Source organism: Gallinula chloropus, assembly GCF_964237585.1.
Source record: "Gallinula chloropus genome assembly, chromosome: 9".
NCBI classification, from domain to species: Eukaryota; Metazoa; Chordata; class Aves; order Gruiformes; family Rallidae; genus Gallinula; species Gallinula chloropus.
In genome coordinates, this window is record NC_140094.1 from 20,368,700 (window position 1) to 20,385,233 (window position 16,534).

The following is a 16,534-nucleotide window of genomic DNA, read 5'->3' on the forward strand; positions in this document are numbered from 1 at the left end:
TTTCTGGGATCTTGAACAGAATTTGCTGTCTGATCCGTGGTGACAAGACCAGGTTTGCTTCTGCTGACTCACATCCGTGGCAGTCAGAAGAGATTAAGCAAGAAATCTTTGTTTTACAAAATAGTTAGTTGGAGAAACCTTTTATATTAGATTGTCCAGCTGCACCATGGTCTACCTACAGTTTTTCAGAACTTGTCTCTTCAACACACTATGAGTACAATTATAATTATAGGACTCTGCAAGCAGGTTTTTGTGTGGTGGTTATTTTTTTACCCAATCCTTATAGCCATCTGGGACATTGTTTAATTTTGTAAATAACTAATAACACAATATTTAATTTGTACAAGAACTGATCAGAAAAAGCTTTTGGAAAATAATTTTCTCATAGCTAGTAAAACCTGTGTGTTGTAGCTTTCCATTACTGACTTCACTTAACATTTTGCAAGAGAGATTTATTTTAAACAAAAATAAAACAGGTGCCATTTTCTTCAGGAATACTTAGTGCAGTGCAAATAGATTTAAATGACTGAACTAAGCAAAAGCACTGATTTGAAGAAATAAAGCCCCTTTTTGTGTTCCTTAAATTTCTAGTGCCAAAGTAGTTTTCTAGAATAAATCCTACTTTGAAAAAAGTAAAAATTGTCTTGAATTCTTACACTATTGTTAAGTTCTGTAGGAGAAGAATGGAAGAGCAGAATGTATTGACAGATATTCTGGGAAGTGAAACCCATAGCACAAGTATAGACACATCCATCACTCTTCTCTGGTTTATTGTGAACTTTCTATGTTTATATGGCAGTTACAAAGGAAAAATTTGGTAGCGCTCAGGAATGGATTGATGAGGTAGGAAACAGCTGGTGTTTGAAATGATCTTTCAGTAGAAGCAGTAGTTATTTTGTTCTGCTATCTCAAAATATGAGCAAGGCTTGATAGAATGAAGAATGATGGAATCTTAAAAAGAAGGTAAAGGTTGAGGGAAAATCATAAAGAACAATGCACCATGCAGTTGGTGCAAAATAAAGACTTTTTCCATCTATGTTATAGCAGCTACAAAAATATCTGAGTTCTGTAAAAGACCCTAAGATACTCCAAATGCTCTGCTAAAAGTTGTCAATTAAACAAACAAGCCATATGTAAAAGACAAATGCAGGACAAGAAAGAATATTCTAGACTGCATTTATGGATTCTGCCTTAAGTGGTACTGTTTAGCAGGGAAAAAGAAGGCAGGAAATCCTGGTGGACAGCTCAATGCAAATATTTCTCCAATGTTTGCTGTCAACAAATGAATTATAGTTTGGGATAAATGGAAAAGGGGAAATAAGTTGAATGTCTTTATGCCATTATTTGACCTCCATTTGAACCAGGCCATATGAAAAAATGTGTATCAGAAATCTTCTTAACAAATCTTTGAAGATAAGTCCAAAGGCACACAAAAATATAATTTAGATATATAAAATTTCATTTGATGTGAAAATATGAAAAGCTAATTCAGAGAAGAGGTAAGAGATCCCTATTTTATTGCAGCCCTCACTAAAGATACTGAAAGAAAATGGGTACTCTTTGAATGAAAAATGTAAGGGCCCAGTAAAGCCCCTTGAAATGTATTTAAAACAAGTGAAAGGTAAAACTTTTCTACTTGGTCTATGAGTAGCCAGCAGAACTTAATGCCCTAAGGCATCATCAAAACTGACTAGAGCCAGGTTTGAAAACAAAAAGAACAGACATTTTCAGGCATGAAAGAACTCTCCAGATAGTCTCCACAAAAACAGATGAAGTGCAGTCACTGATGAGTGTTCAGGAAGAAACCCCCCTTTGGGCGAGATATTCGTCTGATTAAAGCTTTTCTGGTTTTTACTCTCCTTGAACTTTTTCTGGAGGGAATATGAGTAACTGTGGTGGAACCAGGTTATTTGACTGATTAGATTCAGTATGGGAATTCTAGAACACTCTGGGCATATAAGACTATGTTTTATATACAAAAGCATAAGGGACTTCTTTGTTTTCACCCTACTAAACACTAGGGAGCTGAGATTCGGGTTGTTTGCAGTGCTAACCAATGAATAGCTGATAATTGTTCTCTTACTAGGACTGGTCAAGGGTTCTAAAGCAAAAAGCAGCCCAAGAAATCAGTGTGTGTTTTGGAGAGTATGGATCATTCTTTTTTATAGGTAAAAAGCATCTTGGTGCATAAAAGGAAGTAGTCAATACACTATTCTAGGAATACAGACAAAAAGAAACAGCCAAATGGGCCTGCTTCTATTTGATGAAGAGAAGATATAGACACTAAATATTAAAGGATACCACTGTATATTATCCAAGTACATTTTGTGCAAAGTGTCCAAGTTCCTGCAGTAAGTATTTAATTATTCAGAAGGTGGTAGGTAATTACTTAAAATGCAACAGTGAATGTAACACTAATGAATTTTTAAATTTCTGCTTCAAAATACAAGAGATGTATAGGAATCTCTGATAATCAACTGACCCAATTTCAACTTCCCTCTCCTGTTTCTGTAATCATTCAAAGCAGTCAGCCAGGGTTCTTTTGCCTTCAAAGTGCAAGGCAAAATGAGTAAATCAACATTTAGAAAACTAGTTTATATTTCTATGTATATTCTGATATTTTCTGACATTGTATGTGTAATGACATATGCTTTAGCTCCAGTTCATTTATATTAAACAATACTTCAATAAAAGTCTTAATTTGTTTTCTTTTCTTACCTAACAGAAAATACATGTCTTCAAGAAGACATTGCAGGCTTTGATTTATCCAATATCATCAACTACACCTCACAACTTCGAAGTGTGGACAGCTACAACTCCCACGTACTGTTATGAATGTGAAGGTCTCCTTTGGGGCATAGCCAGACAAGGCATGAGATGCACTGAATGTGGTGTCAAATGCCATGAGAAGTGCCAAGACCTGCTAAATGCTGACTGTTTGCAGCGTGAGTATTTCCTGACAGCTAAAGCTTTTTAGTACTTCACACCTTTTGACTTTTGTGTGTACACTCAGATATTTCCAGAAATGAAGGGCCAGATCATCAGAAATCAGTGAAGGCATGTTGATTTTCATTGGCTGTGGACTGAGCAAGAAACTTTATGAAATATATACCTACCTTTAATTTTACTTTTGTCCTTGGAACTTGCTGAATGTTACAGATCAGTTACTGAATAAGGTTTGGTAACATCACTATATTTTTTATTTTCTACTGTTTATGGCAACACTCAGGGAACTTGGTTATGTGACGTAAGCCCTCTTTGTTTTATTTAACTCAGAACACAAGAAATAGCAAAGATTAAAAAAAAATTCTTAATATTTATTGTAGGCATATTAGCATGCTATAAAATTGACAAGAATACAAAACAGTAAATAAGATCTTGTCCTTTCAAAATACCAAGCCATGTATGTGTAAGGGGAAAAAATGTTAGGAAGTCTTTTGGTAAAACAACCTTGTTCTTTGCTTTATTCATTGGCCAAATTGATTCTGGGCACCGTGCATTCTCCTCCAAAAACATCTGAGGTGAACTTTAACCATACTTATATTACAATACAATTATTACATGTGATTCTAAACAATCACAAATTAAGATGTGCAAACTGATATTCTGATTTTGAAATGAAGGGGGCTTTGCCAACTCTGGAGTTATTCCACACTATTCACTGTTGATACATTCCTGAGGATTTACCTAGCTTCAATGTGTAAGAAAAATACATGTTCCTGTAAGATCATCTTTCTTCCCATTGTGTTCTTTGTGTGAGGAACTCTCACAAGGGATGGAATATTAATATTAATATTGTTCAGGAACTAATTACAGTTTCTCATAGCAAATGACCTCATGGAGCATAAATCAATGACAAATTTCTAAATCAAACTGCTTAACTGTGCTTAATTGTGATTCTATATTATGATTGAAGCTGGGCTGCATTTGACAGCCAAGTTTTTTTACATAGTTTCACAAGAAGAGAGTATTTGCTTTGATGATCAACTACTATGCAAGTATATTGTGCAGCATTAATATGATTGTTACTGGTGAGTTTTCAAAAGTGTGTAGAGTGACAAACATACTCATGAGTATCTTCTTTAATAAATGCAAATAACTTCTGTTGAATTGCCCAGACAGTAACAAAAGAAGGTATGATTTCACAATGCAATTCCTGTTCACTTTTATTGACTAATTGTACTATTTTGTTTTAGGTACATTTTAAGACCAGCTAAAAGTAATTAATTGCACATCAGCATATTGATCTCTCTTTCAAATTGTCATTTGACACCCTAAGTCACCCTAGGGAATCATTTGGTTTATGTTACCTGGACTTAGAGACATGAAAATGAGTTAAAAGAATGATGAGCTTGTACTTCTGCTGGCAACAACAAGATATATGCAAGTCACTTGCCAACTAAGGGCTTGTTAAGTTGATGGAGGCAGTAGAAAGTAGGAATAGCTTTCCTAAATTTAATTTCTCCTTGTGCACATCTTGTTTAGCACAATTTATGTACAGGAGGAAGAAAACATGGAGGAGGGATGCTGAATTGATTCTGTGTTCTCAAAATGGAACGTAGGATTAATTTTGTTGGATGACCTGAAAGCAAATCTGTATAGTCACAGTGGATATAAGTGCAGCTTACTCTCTGCACGTTGTTCAAGGAACTGGGCTATTACTGGATTTGGAGCTACCTTGCTAGGACTCTCATCTCCTGTTCCCTGAAAATGCTGATTACATTCTGTGGAGAGATAACTATCAAGTGTTGTATACAGTGTTGTGGGAATTTGTTTGTCATAATTGCATACATAATAGCCTAGAAATAAAGCATAGCTGAACCTTTCTCCATCAGAAGATGTTGTATAAAGGAGTCTGATGTGTCGCTGAGGAAGGCCCTCCCGTTGAGTCCCAATGTTCAGAAAGGACCCCCTTGCTTTCTAAACTCCTCAGGGAGGTGCCTAGGTGCAGCTAGGTCCAGTCTTACTCCTCAGCCTGGTCAACGGTTTATGTGTAAGGAATATATATAGCTACCTATCAGACTTAGTGTTTGCCTGTCAGAGCCCCCAGATGACTTGCACTGTGACAGTTTTGGAAAGTTGAAACAGGAAGGAAGTTTATTAAAGCAATAAATATAAAGAGTTTAGGACTGCTGTTGATAAGTACAGTTACTGCAGTACTGAAGTATGATTATAATGCTAGTGAAATGCTGTCCTGGGTATTCTTCACCAAAAGGTCAAATTGCAATTGCTTACCAAGAAGGCGTCCCTATCTTGGGTGAAGGAGGAGGAGCACAGTTCATCTACTGCCTCTTCAGGGTCTTCAATTTCTTCTCTCAACCTTGAGGATGTCTTCCTCAGTATGTTTTATACCCTAACCTTAGTTGTCCCTTCCTTGGGGTGACATTTAACAGGATTTGGGTGGAGAGTTAAGTACTATAGTCATATATGTTTAACATGTCCTTCTTTTAGCTCATTACTCTAATTAGGGGTGTCAACTTAAATATTAATTAAATGGATAATGAAGCAAAAGGTCTCACTCCAGGCACCATGACCTTCAAGATTCTGTGTAGACCCTGTCTCTCTTTATTCCACATTCTCCAGCCAAAACAGGGCTGTCCTGCTGCTGTAAGGCTTCATCCTTCAGCTCCTTCTCAAACTAAACCTAAGAACCTGCATCCACGATATTTGCATAAGAGATAAGTGGACACTGGTGGTTTTAACCTCTTCTGTGCAGTTTTCACAGAATGGGCTGTTGTCTTTAGAGGATTTAATGGAATAGTATTATCACGTTCTAATGCATTATTTAAGAAATATTTTTAATTTAATAAAATCAAGATTGATTCACTCAATGAGCGAGACACATTCAAGATACCTTGATTTAAAAGTAGTCTAATGAAGTATTACAAAGATCAAATGGTTATGAGCATTGTAACCATTCCTTTCTGTTTAGAGGAACCTTTCTGTTGCTGTTAGTTGGGTTCTTGTCTCACGAAACATCCATGAAAACCCTCTTTTATTCCTCCAGGCTTCCCCACCTGGTTGCCACATGCTATTCAGTCCCTTTCTGAATTACATTGGAGAGAGCTGGGAAGGTTTTTCAGTATTGGCAGTTTGATATGGCAAGGGCATTTATTTCTGTCTCATGAACCGTCTGACCTGTAGTGCACTCCATTAAGTACAGCACAACACAGATCAATGGCACATTCTAAAGAGAAGCCTCAACATTAAGTCACCCCTGATTTTTAGAATATTTAGATCTGACCTTTAGAATTTGGATTAATTTTTATATGAGAAAGTGGCAGTCAAGTCTTTGTGTTCTCATTCCTGCAGAAGTTTGCACAGTGAAAAATGAAAACGAAAACTTCCTCAGATATCTCTGTAAGCTATCATATATAAAGTATAGCATTTTAATCTATTGCTGCTGTTTGAGAGTCACAGTTCAAACAGGAATTGTTACTAAAGCTATTTCTGCTCAGTTATAAGAGCATTGTGAAAAAAGCAAGATCCAAGATCGTGTCCCTGACAATATCAGGGTTAAAAGTTTCTTGCAATCCTCTTCTAGCCCATGATTTCTCATAATAGAGAACAGCTAGAGAGATTGTGATGAAATCTCTTGAAATATCACTGTACACACTGGAAAACAATATTCAAGCTAACTAGGTACCCCAGTGCAATACCTTTGTATTTCTGTTTGCCTGCCCTCCAATTTGGTCACAGTTTTCTTTCTTCTGAACGAGAGTGTAGGGACCCGTTCCAGGTGTTTATGATGCCATGCCCCCACAGAGGGGCCAAGTTGTTATTACCACAAAAAATTAGTAATCCTTTCCCTGTGTGGTGAAACACCTTCACGTGATACATGTTGGTCGCATGTCTTCCTGCTCTACTCATCCCACTGTCAAGGAAACAAGCTGCTGCTGACTTTCTAAGAGCTGAGATGCTTTTCAGGGTGCAGATAAAAACTAGGCCCAGAGGTTCTCTGGCCCATATCACCAGCATCACACATAGTATTTTGTTGCCCTGTAAGAATTTTTATAAAACTAAATGATATGATTGAGAAAGAACCAACAAAAAACTAAGTAGGATTGGCAGCCATCTGTGGTGTTAGGCAGTCTGGAAACACTGAAAAGTTGAGTCTGGAAAGAATAAACCTCTAGAAGGCAAACTGCTGGTAAAAATAATATTCAACACACCTAAACATCCCATACTATGCAATTGGTTTTGAGCCTGATGTTGGGGTTTTTAAAATTTAGTAAGCTTCAATATTACATTACCCACAATTACCCGAAAGGAAGTTGTAGGAGTGGGGTGTTGGTCTCTTCACCCAAGTGAGAGGTGATAGAATGAGGAAGAATGGATTCAAGCTGTACCAGGGCAGGTTCAGGTTAGACGTTAGGAAAAAGTTCTTCACCAAAAGGTTTACCGGGCGTTGGACCAGGCTGCCTCCTCAGGGAAATGGTTGAGTTACCATCCTTGGATGTATTTAAAAGATGGGTAGATGAGGTGCTTAGGAATATGGTCTAGTAGAGGACAGATACAGCTGAACTTGATGATCTCAAAGATCTGTGCCAACCTAGTGATTCTGTGATTACTTTGAAAATTAAGTTCACTTGTTTCATTCCTATTTTTTTATTTCTAAGCAAGCTGATGCTAACAATGTCATGAAAGGAAATGAGTGTGGTTCACTGGGTATTTTTATCACAGTCATCCTTTCGGTCATCTCATAATCAGTAGGATATGTGGCCTCCAAGGATCTGCGATTTATTCTTTACTTTTAAAAAAATACGTAGTGATTCCTAATGTAGACTGCAGAAATGAATTAACATCTCAAGCTCTTTAAGGTCAATATCGAAGCTTGTTCTAAATTAGGTTTTAAAAAAATCAGTAGTGCATTCATTAGACCTTTCATCTTCAACAAGATACTGCTTTCTTGTGGTAGGTGAAATGTTAACTCGGAATCGATTTCAATCATGTTGGCTTTGTATCAGTCCCTTGGGTTAAAGGGGCTTGTTAATTTCTGTGTAATGTAAGTTATGATAGTGTCTTAATTAGTTTGATCAATACTGCATGACAACAGCTGTTAATACTGTCACAAATAGAGGATGCAAAAATAGCTGCAATAAATAATATGAATAGAAATCTATGCTGTTATTTCAGTAAAACTTAAAGGAAGTTGCTTTTTAACACACCAATTTTATCTGTACTGTCTCAAAAATCAGCAAGGTTTTCAACAGGAATAAGTTATTGACATTCAGATTGTGTCCATGGTTTACCAATTGGTTATGATGATGTATCTGTACATTTTACAGGTCAGAAAATAAGAGAAAATGAAAACTACTGCTCTCCTGGGAAGATGTGTGAATAAAAACTGTAACAGCATAGTCTCCGTTTTTTTTAAGCCTAGTAAAAGCTGTAGTGGCTTTGAGGCTACATTAATCTTAGTGTCAAACTAAAAATTCTCTCAAAATTGAGGTGGAACCATTATCTGGTTTAAATACTGCTTCTGTTTATTTTTTAGTTTTTAACATGGTTTTCTTACTATCCTACTCCATAAGCAGAGAAAGAAATGAAAATATTGTTGTATCACGCTGACTTAAAAAGACAAATTAAGAAATTGTTTGAAGAATTATTCTCATATGTTTTATTGAAGTTTAGCTAGTAACAGAGACAAAGAGCAGAGCAGACAGGCCCAGATACCAAACACTTTTGCACACCTTTCTGGAAGAATTGGTGTACTTAATTATGTAAGAAAAGTTACACATTCAGATGTTTTCACAATACTGTTCAGTACTGAACATGACTGTTTGAATATATGTTGCTAAGTAAACATATACCTGACTGAAGTTGAATTTTAACCTGTCATTCGATGCTATTGATAATCTTAGGTATCAAACACATCTCTTTGGAGTGCTGCAGCACTAAGAATTAGCTGGAGACTGCAGGAGAAAAAGAACTAAGCTAGCAACTTTTTAATAAAGTATTGACCTTTTCTTTCATTTCAGGAGCTGCAGAAAAAAGTTCCAAACATGGTGCAGAGGATAAAACACAGAACATTATTAGTGCTATGAAGGAAAGAATGAAGATTAGAGAAAAAAATAGACCAGAGGTGTTTGAAGTGATCCAGGAAATGTTTAATATCTCAAAAGAAGATTTTGTACAATATACAAAAGCAGCAAAACAAAGTGTTTTGGATGGAACATCCAAATGGTCGGCAAAAATAACTATCACAGGTAAATGTTCTTCTGAACTCTTTGCTCTACAAGCTCTTTCTTTATTGTTGTTTGACTAAGGGTGTATTTCCAGTTTAGTGATGCTGAGTCAGGGAAACCTTTGCACCCAGAACGTACTCAAGATTGCTTCTGACTGCACTAGGCTGGTTGCTCATGAAGATGCCCAGGTCCTTTGGCTTTGCCATTTCAGTATTTGTATTAAAATCTCAGCACAGAAAATCTAAATAAAAGCTCGGCTGATTAAACAAGTCAACCTGACTTGAACTGGTAGTAGATTAGAGGCAAGTATAGAGTATGTTAAAAGACCAAAGAATTGATGTGAAACATTGAAGGACTCTAATTAGATCCCACATCTAAATTATCCTCAATTTCATTTTACTGTCATGAAAAATAAGAAGCCATCTTCTGATACTAAATTAAATATTTTCTCTTTGTCCACGATTTGCATCATTCCTGTTATGGGGGATAAGGACACAAACTTTAGGAACTTAATTTTAGCTTTTACTAATCAGTTTCGAAATATGACTTAAACAGAAGCTATATTTATAAAAAATAATACATACTTAAGTAGCACACACATTTTTCTCACTACTTAGCAGCAACTTGCATAAAAGTCTGTTTAAGTCTGTTCTTGGTGCCTGATGTTTCACACCTGTACCTATGGCAATTTACCTAACACTTTTTCCATGACATTTTCCATATATCCTCTGTAAGATCAAATACATGTACACAGGTAAGAATATACAGGAGTGTCCTCTACTACTCTTTTCTTTATGAGACAAGTGACTAGGATACCCTGAGCAGATAGATGGCATTGTTTTAGCAAGTTGCTCAGGAAATGTGAAGATGTTTTCAAATTCTCTCTCTGCTGCGTAAACATCATATTGTTGATACAAAACTCACTTGTATTGCTGAATGGCTTGCTCACTCTATTTTAGAAACAAAATTCATACTGACTTGAGTTCTGCAGAATCATGACCTAATAAATGAATCGCAGAATAATTTAGAAAGTTACTTTGGAAGGGATTTCTGCAGTATAGTCAAACCTTCTGCTAGTAGCAGGGCTAATTTGAAAGTTAGATTAGCTTGCTCAGACTAAGTCCAGACTAAGTTTGAAACACCAAGGATGGTCTTCTTTCTGGGAAACCTGTACTGCCAGAAGAGTCTGGCTTTGCAGAATCATAAGAGAGTTTGGTCAGAAGGGATCTTCAAAGGTCATCTGGTACAAGCCTCTTCAGTGAGCAGACATATCCTCAATTAGATGGGTTTTTCTTGCACAAATAAGGGGGATACTTCCTTCTAAACCCTTTGGGTTTACAGTGAATAAGGAAGACAAAATATCTTCTAGTTCATTCCTAAGAATTAGTCTTTTCAGGAATTAAGTGTGCTTTAAAAATAGAAAAAAAACAATACCAGAAACTTGCCTTTACTTTTTTTCACTGAAGTCAGCAGATATGACTGAACTCACACTGGGAGCTGATCTGCTGAGTAAGGTGATGGTTTTTTGTAGTCATTTTTCTGAGCATACAGGGAGCTTCATTATCCAAAATGATTGACATCAGAGAAAGTTAACTACATGTTACCACTGAGATGGTTTAAATAAGATGTGCAAAATAATACAACCAAGCTCTGCTGACGCTGGGAGCCATGGCAAGTGTTTTAGCTGCAGTTCCTCAGGTTCTGTAGGCTATTTGACAGTTCTGCTTTCCAGTTTTGTGAATTATGGTGGGATATAAAATTGTGTGTGTTTATACTTGCCAGAAAATGTGTATACGTGAAGTGCACACCCACAATAACTGTCAGAAATGCTCACAAATACATAAACAGTTAAGGGTAATTGATCCAAACTGTCACCCTGTCTGTGACAGACAAGTATTCTGAAAATCCTCGTGGCTCATCTCTCACATGAGGAAAAGAAATGACAGAGTCATAACCATGCCCCTCATGTTTTATTTCACAATACAGGTGCAGATTTCTGAAAATTTGAGGGTTTCTTTTTGGAAACTTTAGTTTAGATTGTTGGAAAAATTTTGGTGGAGTGTGTGGAAATTTTAGAGAATTACTAGAATCAAGGCAAGTTATGCAATAACTTTACATTACTTGTCATAGTGATTAAGCCAAAGTTTGAGAAGACTACCTGAATTATGCATGCCAAGAAAAGGATGTGTGTTGTGCTCTGTAGTGAATCTTTAAATTTATTACTCTGTTGATCCATATTTTTAAATTTATACAATCCAGAAGGGCAGTTAGACAAGCCTTGTCTACCTCCAGAGTAAAAGACCTGGGAAAAATTCGCGCAGAAAGCTCTGTTTCGGGAGACCTCAGTTTGAGGGCTGAAACACTTCGTTTCCTGTTGCTGTTGTCACCATCACATTTATGTGTTGGCAATGAAGGCTGTGAGGGCTGAAACACATTCCTCTCCTTTTGTTGCAGTTCTCTGTGCTCAGGGCTTACAGGCCAAGGACAAAACCGGCTCAAGTGACCCATATGTCACCGTGCAAGTTGGCAAAACCAAGCGGAGAACAAAGACTATTTTTGGAAACCTGAATCCAGTATGGGATGAAAAATTCTATTTGTAAGTATAGAAGATACTGTTGTTTCTTGGTTTTTTCTGTTTCTAAATTTAATTTTAGGCAATGTAATGCTACCAAGTGAAATAATTACTTAATTTGAAAATATTTGTTTGTCTATATTATGTATATTCTTAGCATTAGTTAATTAGCAAGTTCTGAAGAGATAGAGCATAGTTTATTGTGACTTTATCATAGAGGAGTTATACAGCTCTAATTATGTCTTTTGGGGGATCAATTGGTGGCCTCTATTTATTCTAATTTTTTAGGGAGTTTAAGTAACATTTTTCAGACTTTGACCTTCCATACCAAATGTTGGCATTATAAATTCCTTCCTAGGACTCAGGTACCAAGCATACAGTTTAAATGCTTTTTTATTCAGCGTTACAATTCTCCTAGGTGGAAGCAGAGAATTTGATAGTAACTGGTATGCTTCAGGCTCTGGGCTGTTTATAATGTCTGGCTTTTCCAGAACTGAATGTTGTCCAGAACTCTGTTGTGAAGAGTGTGGAACGATCCTCCTGTCTCCCTTGGCCACAGTTGCTGTACTGGATATGGTACAGTTTGTTGTCAGCATCTCACAGAAGTTCAACCCTAACTGCAAAGTAGATGTTTCAGCCTGTAATACATTAACTAAAGTTTGAATATGATTTCATACCAGTTCTAGTTTTGGCAATGTTCCTAGAACCTCTTTCAGAAAGGCATGTTGTGCTACAGATAATCCCAATTCACAAGTACTATACTGCTCCTTTCCTGGAAATATTGCCTTAGGATACCACACGTTCCTGACTGAGAATGTGACCAATCTGATAATGGTATCAATTTTCTCAATGCTATTCCTTTACACTTATTTCAGCTTGATTAACGTTTGCTGTAGTGTATCACGTGCACTTAACTACTATTGTTAAAATCAATTAAGGACTCTGAAAGCTAATGTAAAACACAGATTTTTTCGGGGGAAGGTTTTAAGCAAGAGTGTGTTGTTTATTTCAAGAGATTTTAAAAATTATTCAGAAAAGTTCCAGTCTACCCTGACAGCACCTGCCACAGGATTATTGTATGAAGTTAGTGGGTGTTTTGTAGAAGCTGTGTGAAAACACTAGTAGAATTGATACTTCGAATAGTCTATCTTCTCAGTACTATGCTTTAAAAGGTGTATATGTTTATGGCTAATAGTGCTAATCAAAAATGGATAATACTTTGATACAAGTTGGTGAAACACTGTATCAGCAATTATAAAAATCATGTGTCGCTTTTATAAGCAAACCTGTATTTTCACAGCAGCAGCAGAACAGCTCAGGATCCAGCAGACTGCCCAGTCGTGATTCAGAATCTCTAGTTAGTCACCACGTGCAGCAGACAATTTCAAAATAACCACTCACCACAATGTAAAATATTCATCTTCAGGCATTCCTTCCCTCCTACAAGATATCAGTTGTCATTATCCCTATCTACCTAAACCATGGCAACAATTTTTGTCCAGGTACAGAGCTGTTTTCTTCATGATTTGTATCATGAGAGGTAAACTTGTCATGTTGCACGACAGTTATTTTCCCTGGTTTTGACTAAAATCATTGTTGAGGGAGTTTATCATTTCACTAATGACTTTGAAAGAGGTATGACCTGTCACACCGCTTCTGTTTGCCCAGAAAATGTACTGGGTAGTCCAACATACTAAACAATCTATGCCTGTTCCTTTCTCAGATTCAAACACCAGTACTGGAATAGTTACTTCAGAGAAAACACACACTCAGAAACCTTTTACAGGCTTCCCAATACAGATCATGTTTCTAAGTTATTTGTGTTCCTCCAGTAACAGTTGAAGTGTGGGTTACCTCATTGAATTACTGTGAGTAACCAAACAGAGGAGATGAATTACTTTCTTGCATTTAATTGTACGAGTTGCATAGTGTCAAAAGTTGAATGAGAAATTCAGCAAACTTTGTATGAAGTTTTAAACGTAGTTTCTCAAAGATATAAGCAGGGCTACAATAAAATCCCTGGAAATTTGAAAACTCTATTTATTTTTTTTCACCCAGCACCAAATATTACTATCATCTGCTGCTCCAGCAATAACACTAGTAGGTTTGGGGTTTTTTATTATAGCATAAATCTCCTGAGTAACTGATTTGAACAGCACTTGATAAAGTTATCTCCCTAACTTATTTAACACATTCATTTTCAATTGGAAGTATATGAGAATTTCTGAAGGGTATTAAATAAACTATAAATGTTTAACCACAAGATTAAATATAAAGTAGATCAATATAACTATTTCATTGACTCAGGTAGTTTCATTTAAATCAGGCTCTACTACTGTTATTTGATAGTCCCATTTAAAATCAAATAGAAATAATCGTTATAACTCCTAAATGATAAGTTTCAGATGTGAAATATGTCTCCAAATCTTACAATCACATTTCTTCACTCATAATAACAAAAAATTAATTTAAATCTTCCCATCTGTTCCAAAACAAGGACTTGGAAAAGAAATTGGCTCCCCATTGTGCATTTGCTCTGCCATAGCGGATAGAGTGAGGGAAGTGTTCTGGTTTGCAGAATTACACATAACTCTAATATAATTATATGCTAAGCAGAGAGTCAAGGTTTCTAGCAAGACATAATGTAACTGTTTTCTAAGTCACAGTGGGATATTGGTATAGATTTTAACATGGGAGCTCATAAACCGTAAGTAGAGCTTATGTGCAGGTGTATGCATGTCAGGAAAAAAATCCAAGACTATCAGACGAAAAATACATCTTTCCTTGAAATTGTGTTTTTTTTTTTTTTTTTGTGAGAGAGAGGTAAATAGGCCAGCAGATGCTCCTGTAATGTAGGTGGTAAGGGCTTTGGTCCATTCTGTTGGCATTATTGGAAAATAGATAAGAGCAGGTTTTATTATTTCAATAAAACATCAGGGATAGAAGAGGTTTTTCAATGTCACAACAAAGGAAGAGTCTTGCAGCTATCTGACACTTTCCCTCTTCCAGTTAAATGTGGCATCTGATATGAAAAAAGGGACTCCATTTTCATTTTTTAGTTACAAGGAAGAGCTATTTTGGGTGCACACTTTTCAGCTTTGTACAAGCTTTTAGATCTATACACTATAATAAAAGTCTTCTCCACTCATTCTTTTCTTGACTGTTTTCAACAGTTGATTGCTGAAATACAGAAATCTGCTTTTTTTTTTTTTTTCCTGGCAGTGTTGTCTAGTAAGTATAAACCTCCAAATTGCCTTCCAGACTCTGCTTTGTGTTTCCTCTGACCATTCATTAACACCTCCAATACAGCTAGTTCTTTCATATAACTGGATGATTATGTTACATTATTTTGGCTGCCACTAGGCCAGCATATGACTCTAATAAGTGGCTTTATTGGATATCTATTACTCCTTTCAATGCATGAAAACATTTGATCTAATTGACTTAAAATAGACCAATAAGAATGGGGGTGTTTTTGAAGATTGTGACCACTTGGTCATCATTAAGCCATTAGAATTTGTCTGATTTCTGACATTCTGATAATTTCCTGGTTATGTTGAAAATATCAATACAGATCTAAAATCCAATAGATAGAAGGTTTACGGTTGTTGGGTGTATAATCAGGTCATGCCAGTACACCTGATGTTAAATGTACACAGGGCTACAATAGTAAAGATAGTTTATCGTTACATTTTTTATTACTCTAGACATTAGAGTAAGTGGGAACACTGGAAGGATTTTTTTCATGTCTGTGCAGTGTGCTGTAAATGCAGAAGTAATGTAGTGTCACCAGATTGTTGATAAATTATTAAAACTCTCTCTTCTATCTCGCATCTCTGAACATACTGCAGCTTTCCCAGCTTTCAAAACCATCAGCATCTTCATTCACTGCGTGCTAAAGAACAATTGCCTTTCACCTTCCTGTATCATACCTTAGTGAAAGCTTCTACTGAGAATATGAAGTGGAGTGGCTAGAAGAGGAGCACTGATAATAGTATATGTTGTCTTTGCCTTGAATTCCCTGGGCTGATTTTCCTGGACAGAGCAAGCAGTAGGGACCCCACGTTGCGCTTTTTGCAAAGCCACAGAGCTTTTGCACAGATGTTAACAGTGACTAAATGAGATGAAAATGTGCATCTTATTATATAGTGCTGGGCAGGTAAATAGTATCATGCAGAGACAGGTCTGTAATTCTAAGTCAATCTCCCTGCAGTCTCACTGCCACAGGGCAGATCAGTAGAAATACGTGTTCATCCATCCTTCTGATCTTGCATCACAGATCTGTGCTAGTTTTGGGGTCTTGCACAGGAACATTAAACATGTAGCAGAGATAAAGGTTTGGACACAACAATGAACATGTGAGTAAATCCTTTGGTTGTGATAGGTTTAACCATATTTCACTGATCTAAGATTAAAGGAGAAAAAAAATGTAGGAGGCAAATGAGGATACCATGGAAAATTGCAGTCGTCCTGACCATCTGAATCAGTATTCCTTAAAGACTTATCAACACTTATTCCTGAAGTGTGTATCAGAGGGAAATCAGTGTTGTCTCAGGAAAATGAATATATGGTATTTTTACTGAAGTAGCCTTTAATGACATTCTCTCTGCAGCCTCTCCCCGAGAAGCAAAGCAGGACAAGATTTCTTCTAATAGTAGAGATACGGTGATGAAAGTCACATAAATGTCTCAGCAGTGATCGATCTCCCTATGCCACTGTAGAAGTCCCATGTTTAATATTTCTATAGGATGCTTAGTTAAATGCAATTCTGGGC

General features: G+C 36.4%; 1 protein-coding gene across 1 annotated transcript in view; it reads left to right on the forward strand.

Annotated features, from left to right (window-relative positions):
- Nucleotides 1-16,534, forward strand: part of UNC13C (unc-13 homolog C) — a gene marked incomplete at its 5' end in the record, with an annotated part of 135,793 nt that overhangs the window by 33,864 nt on the left and 85,395 nt on the right. The window contains 3 exons of the mRNA XM_084268220.1: nucleotides 2,726-2,945; nucleotides 8,982-9,209; nucleotides 11,643-11,784. Of these exons, the coding sequence (XP_084124346.1) occupies nucleotides 2,726-2,945; nucleotides 8,982-9,209; nucleotides 11,643-11,784 (590 nt within the window). The remainder of the gene's footprint in view (nucleotides 1-2,725; nucleotides 2,946-8,981; nucleotides 9,210-11,642; nucleotides 11,785-16,534) is intronic.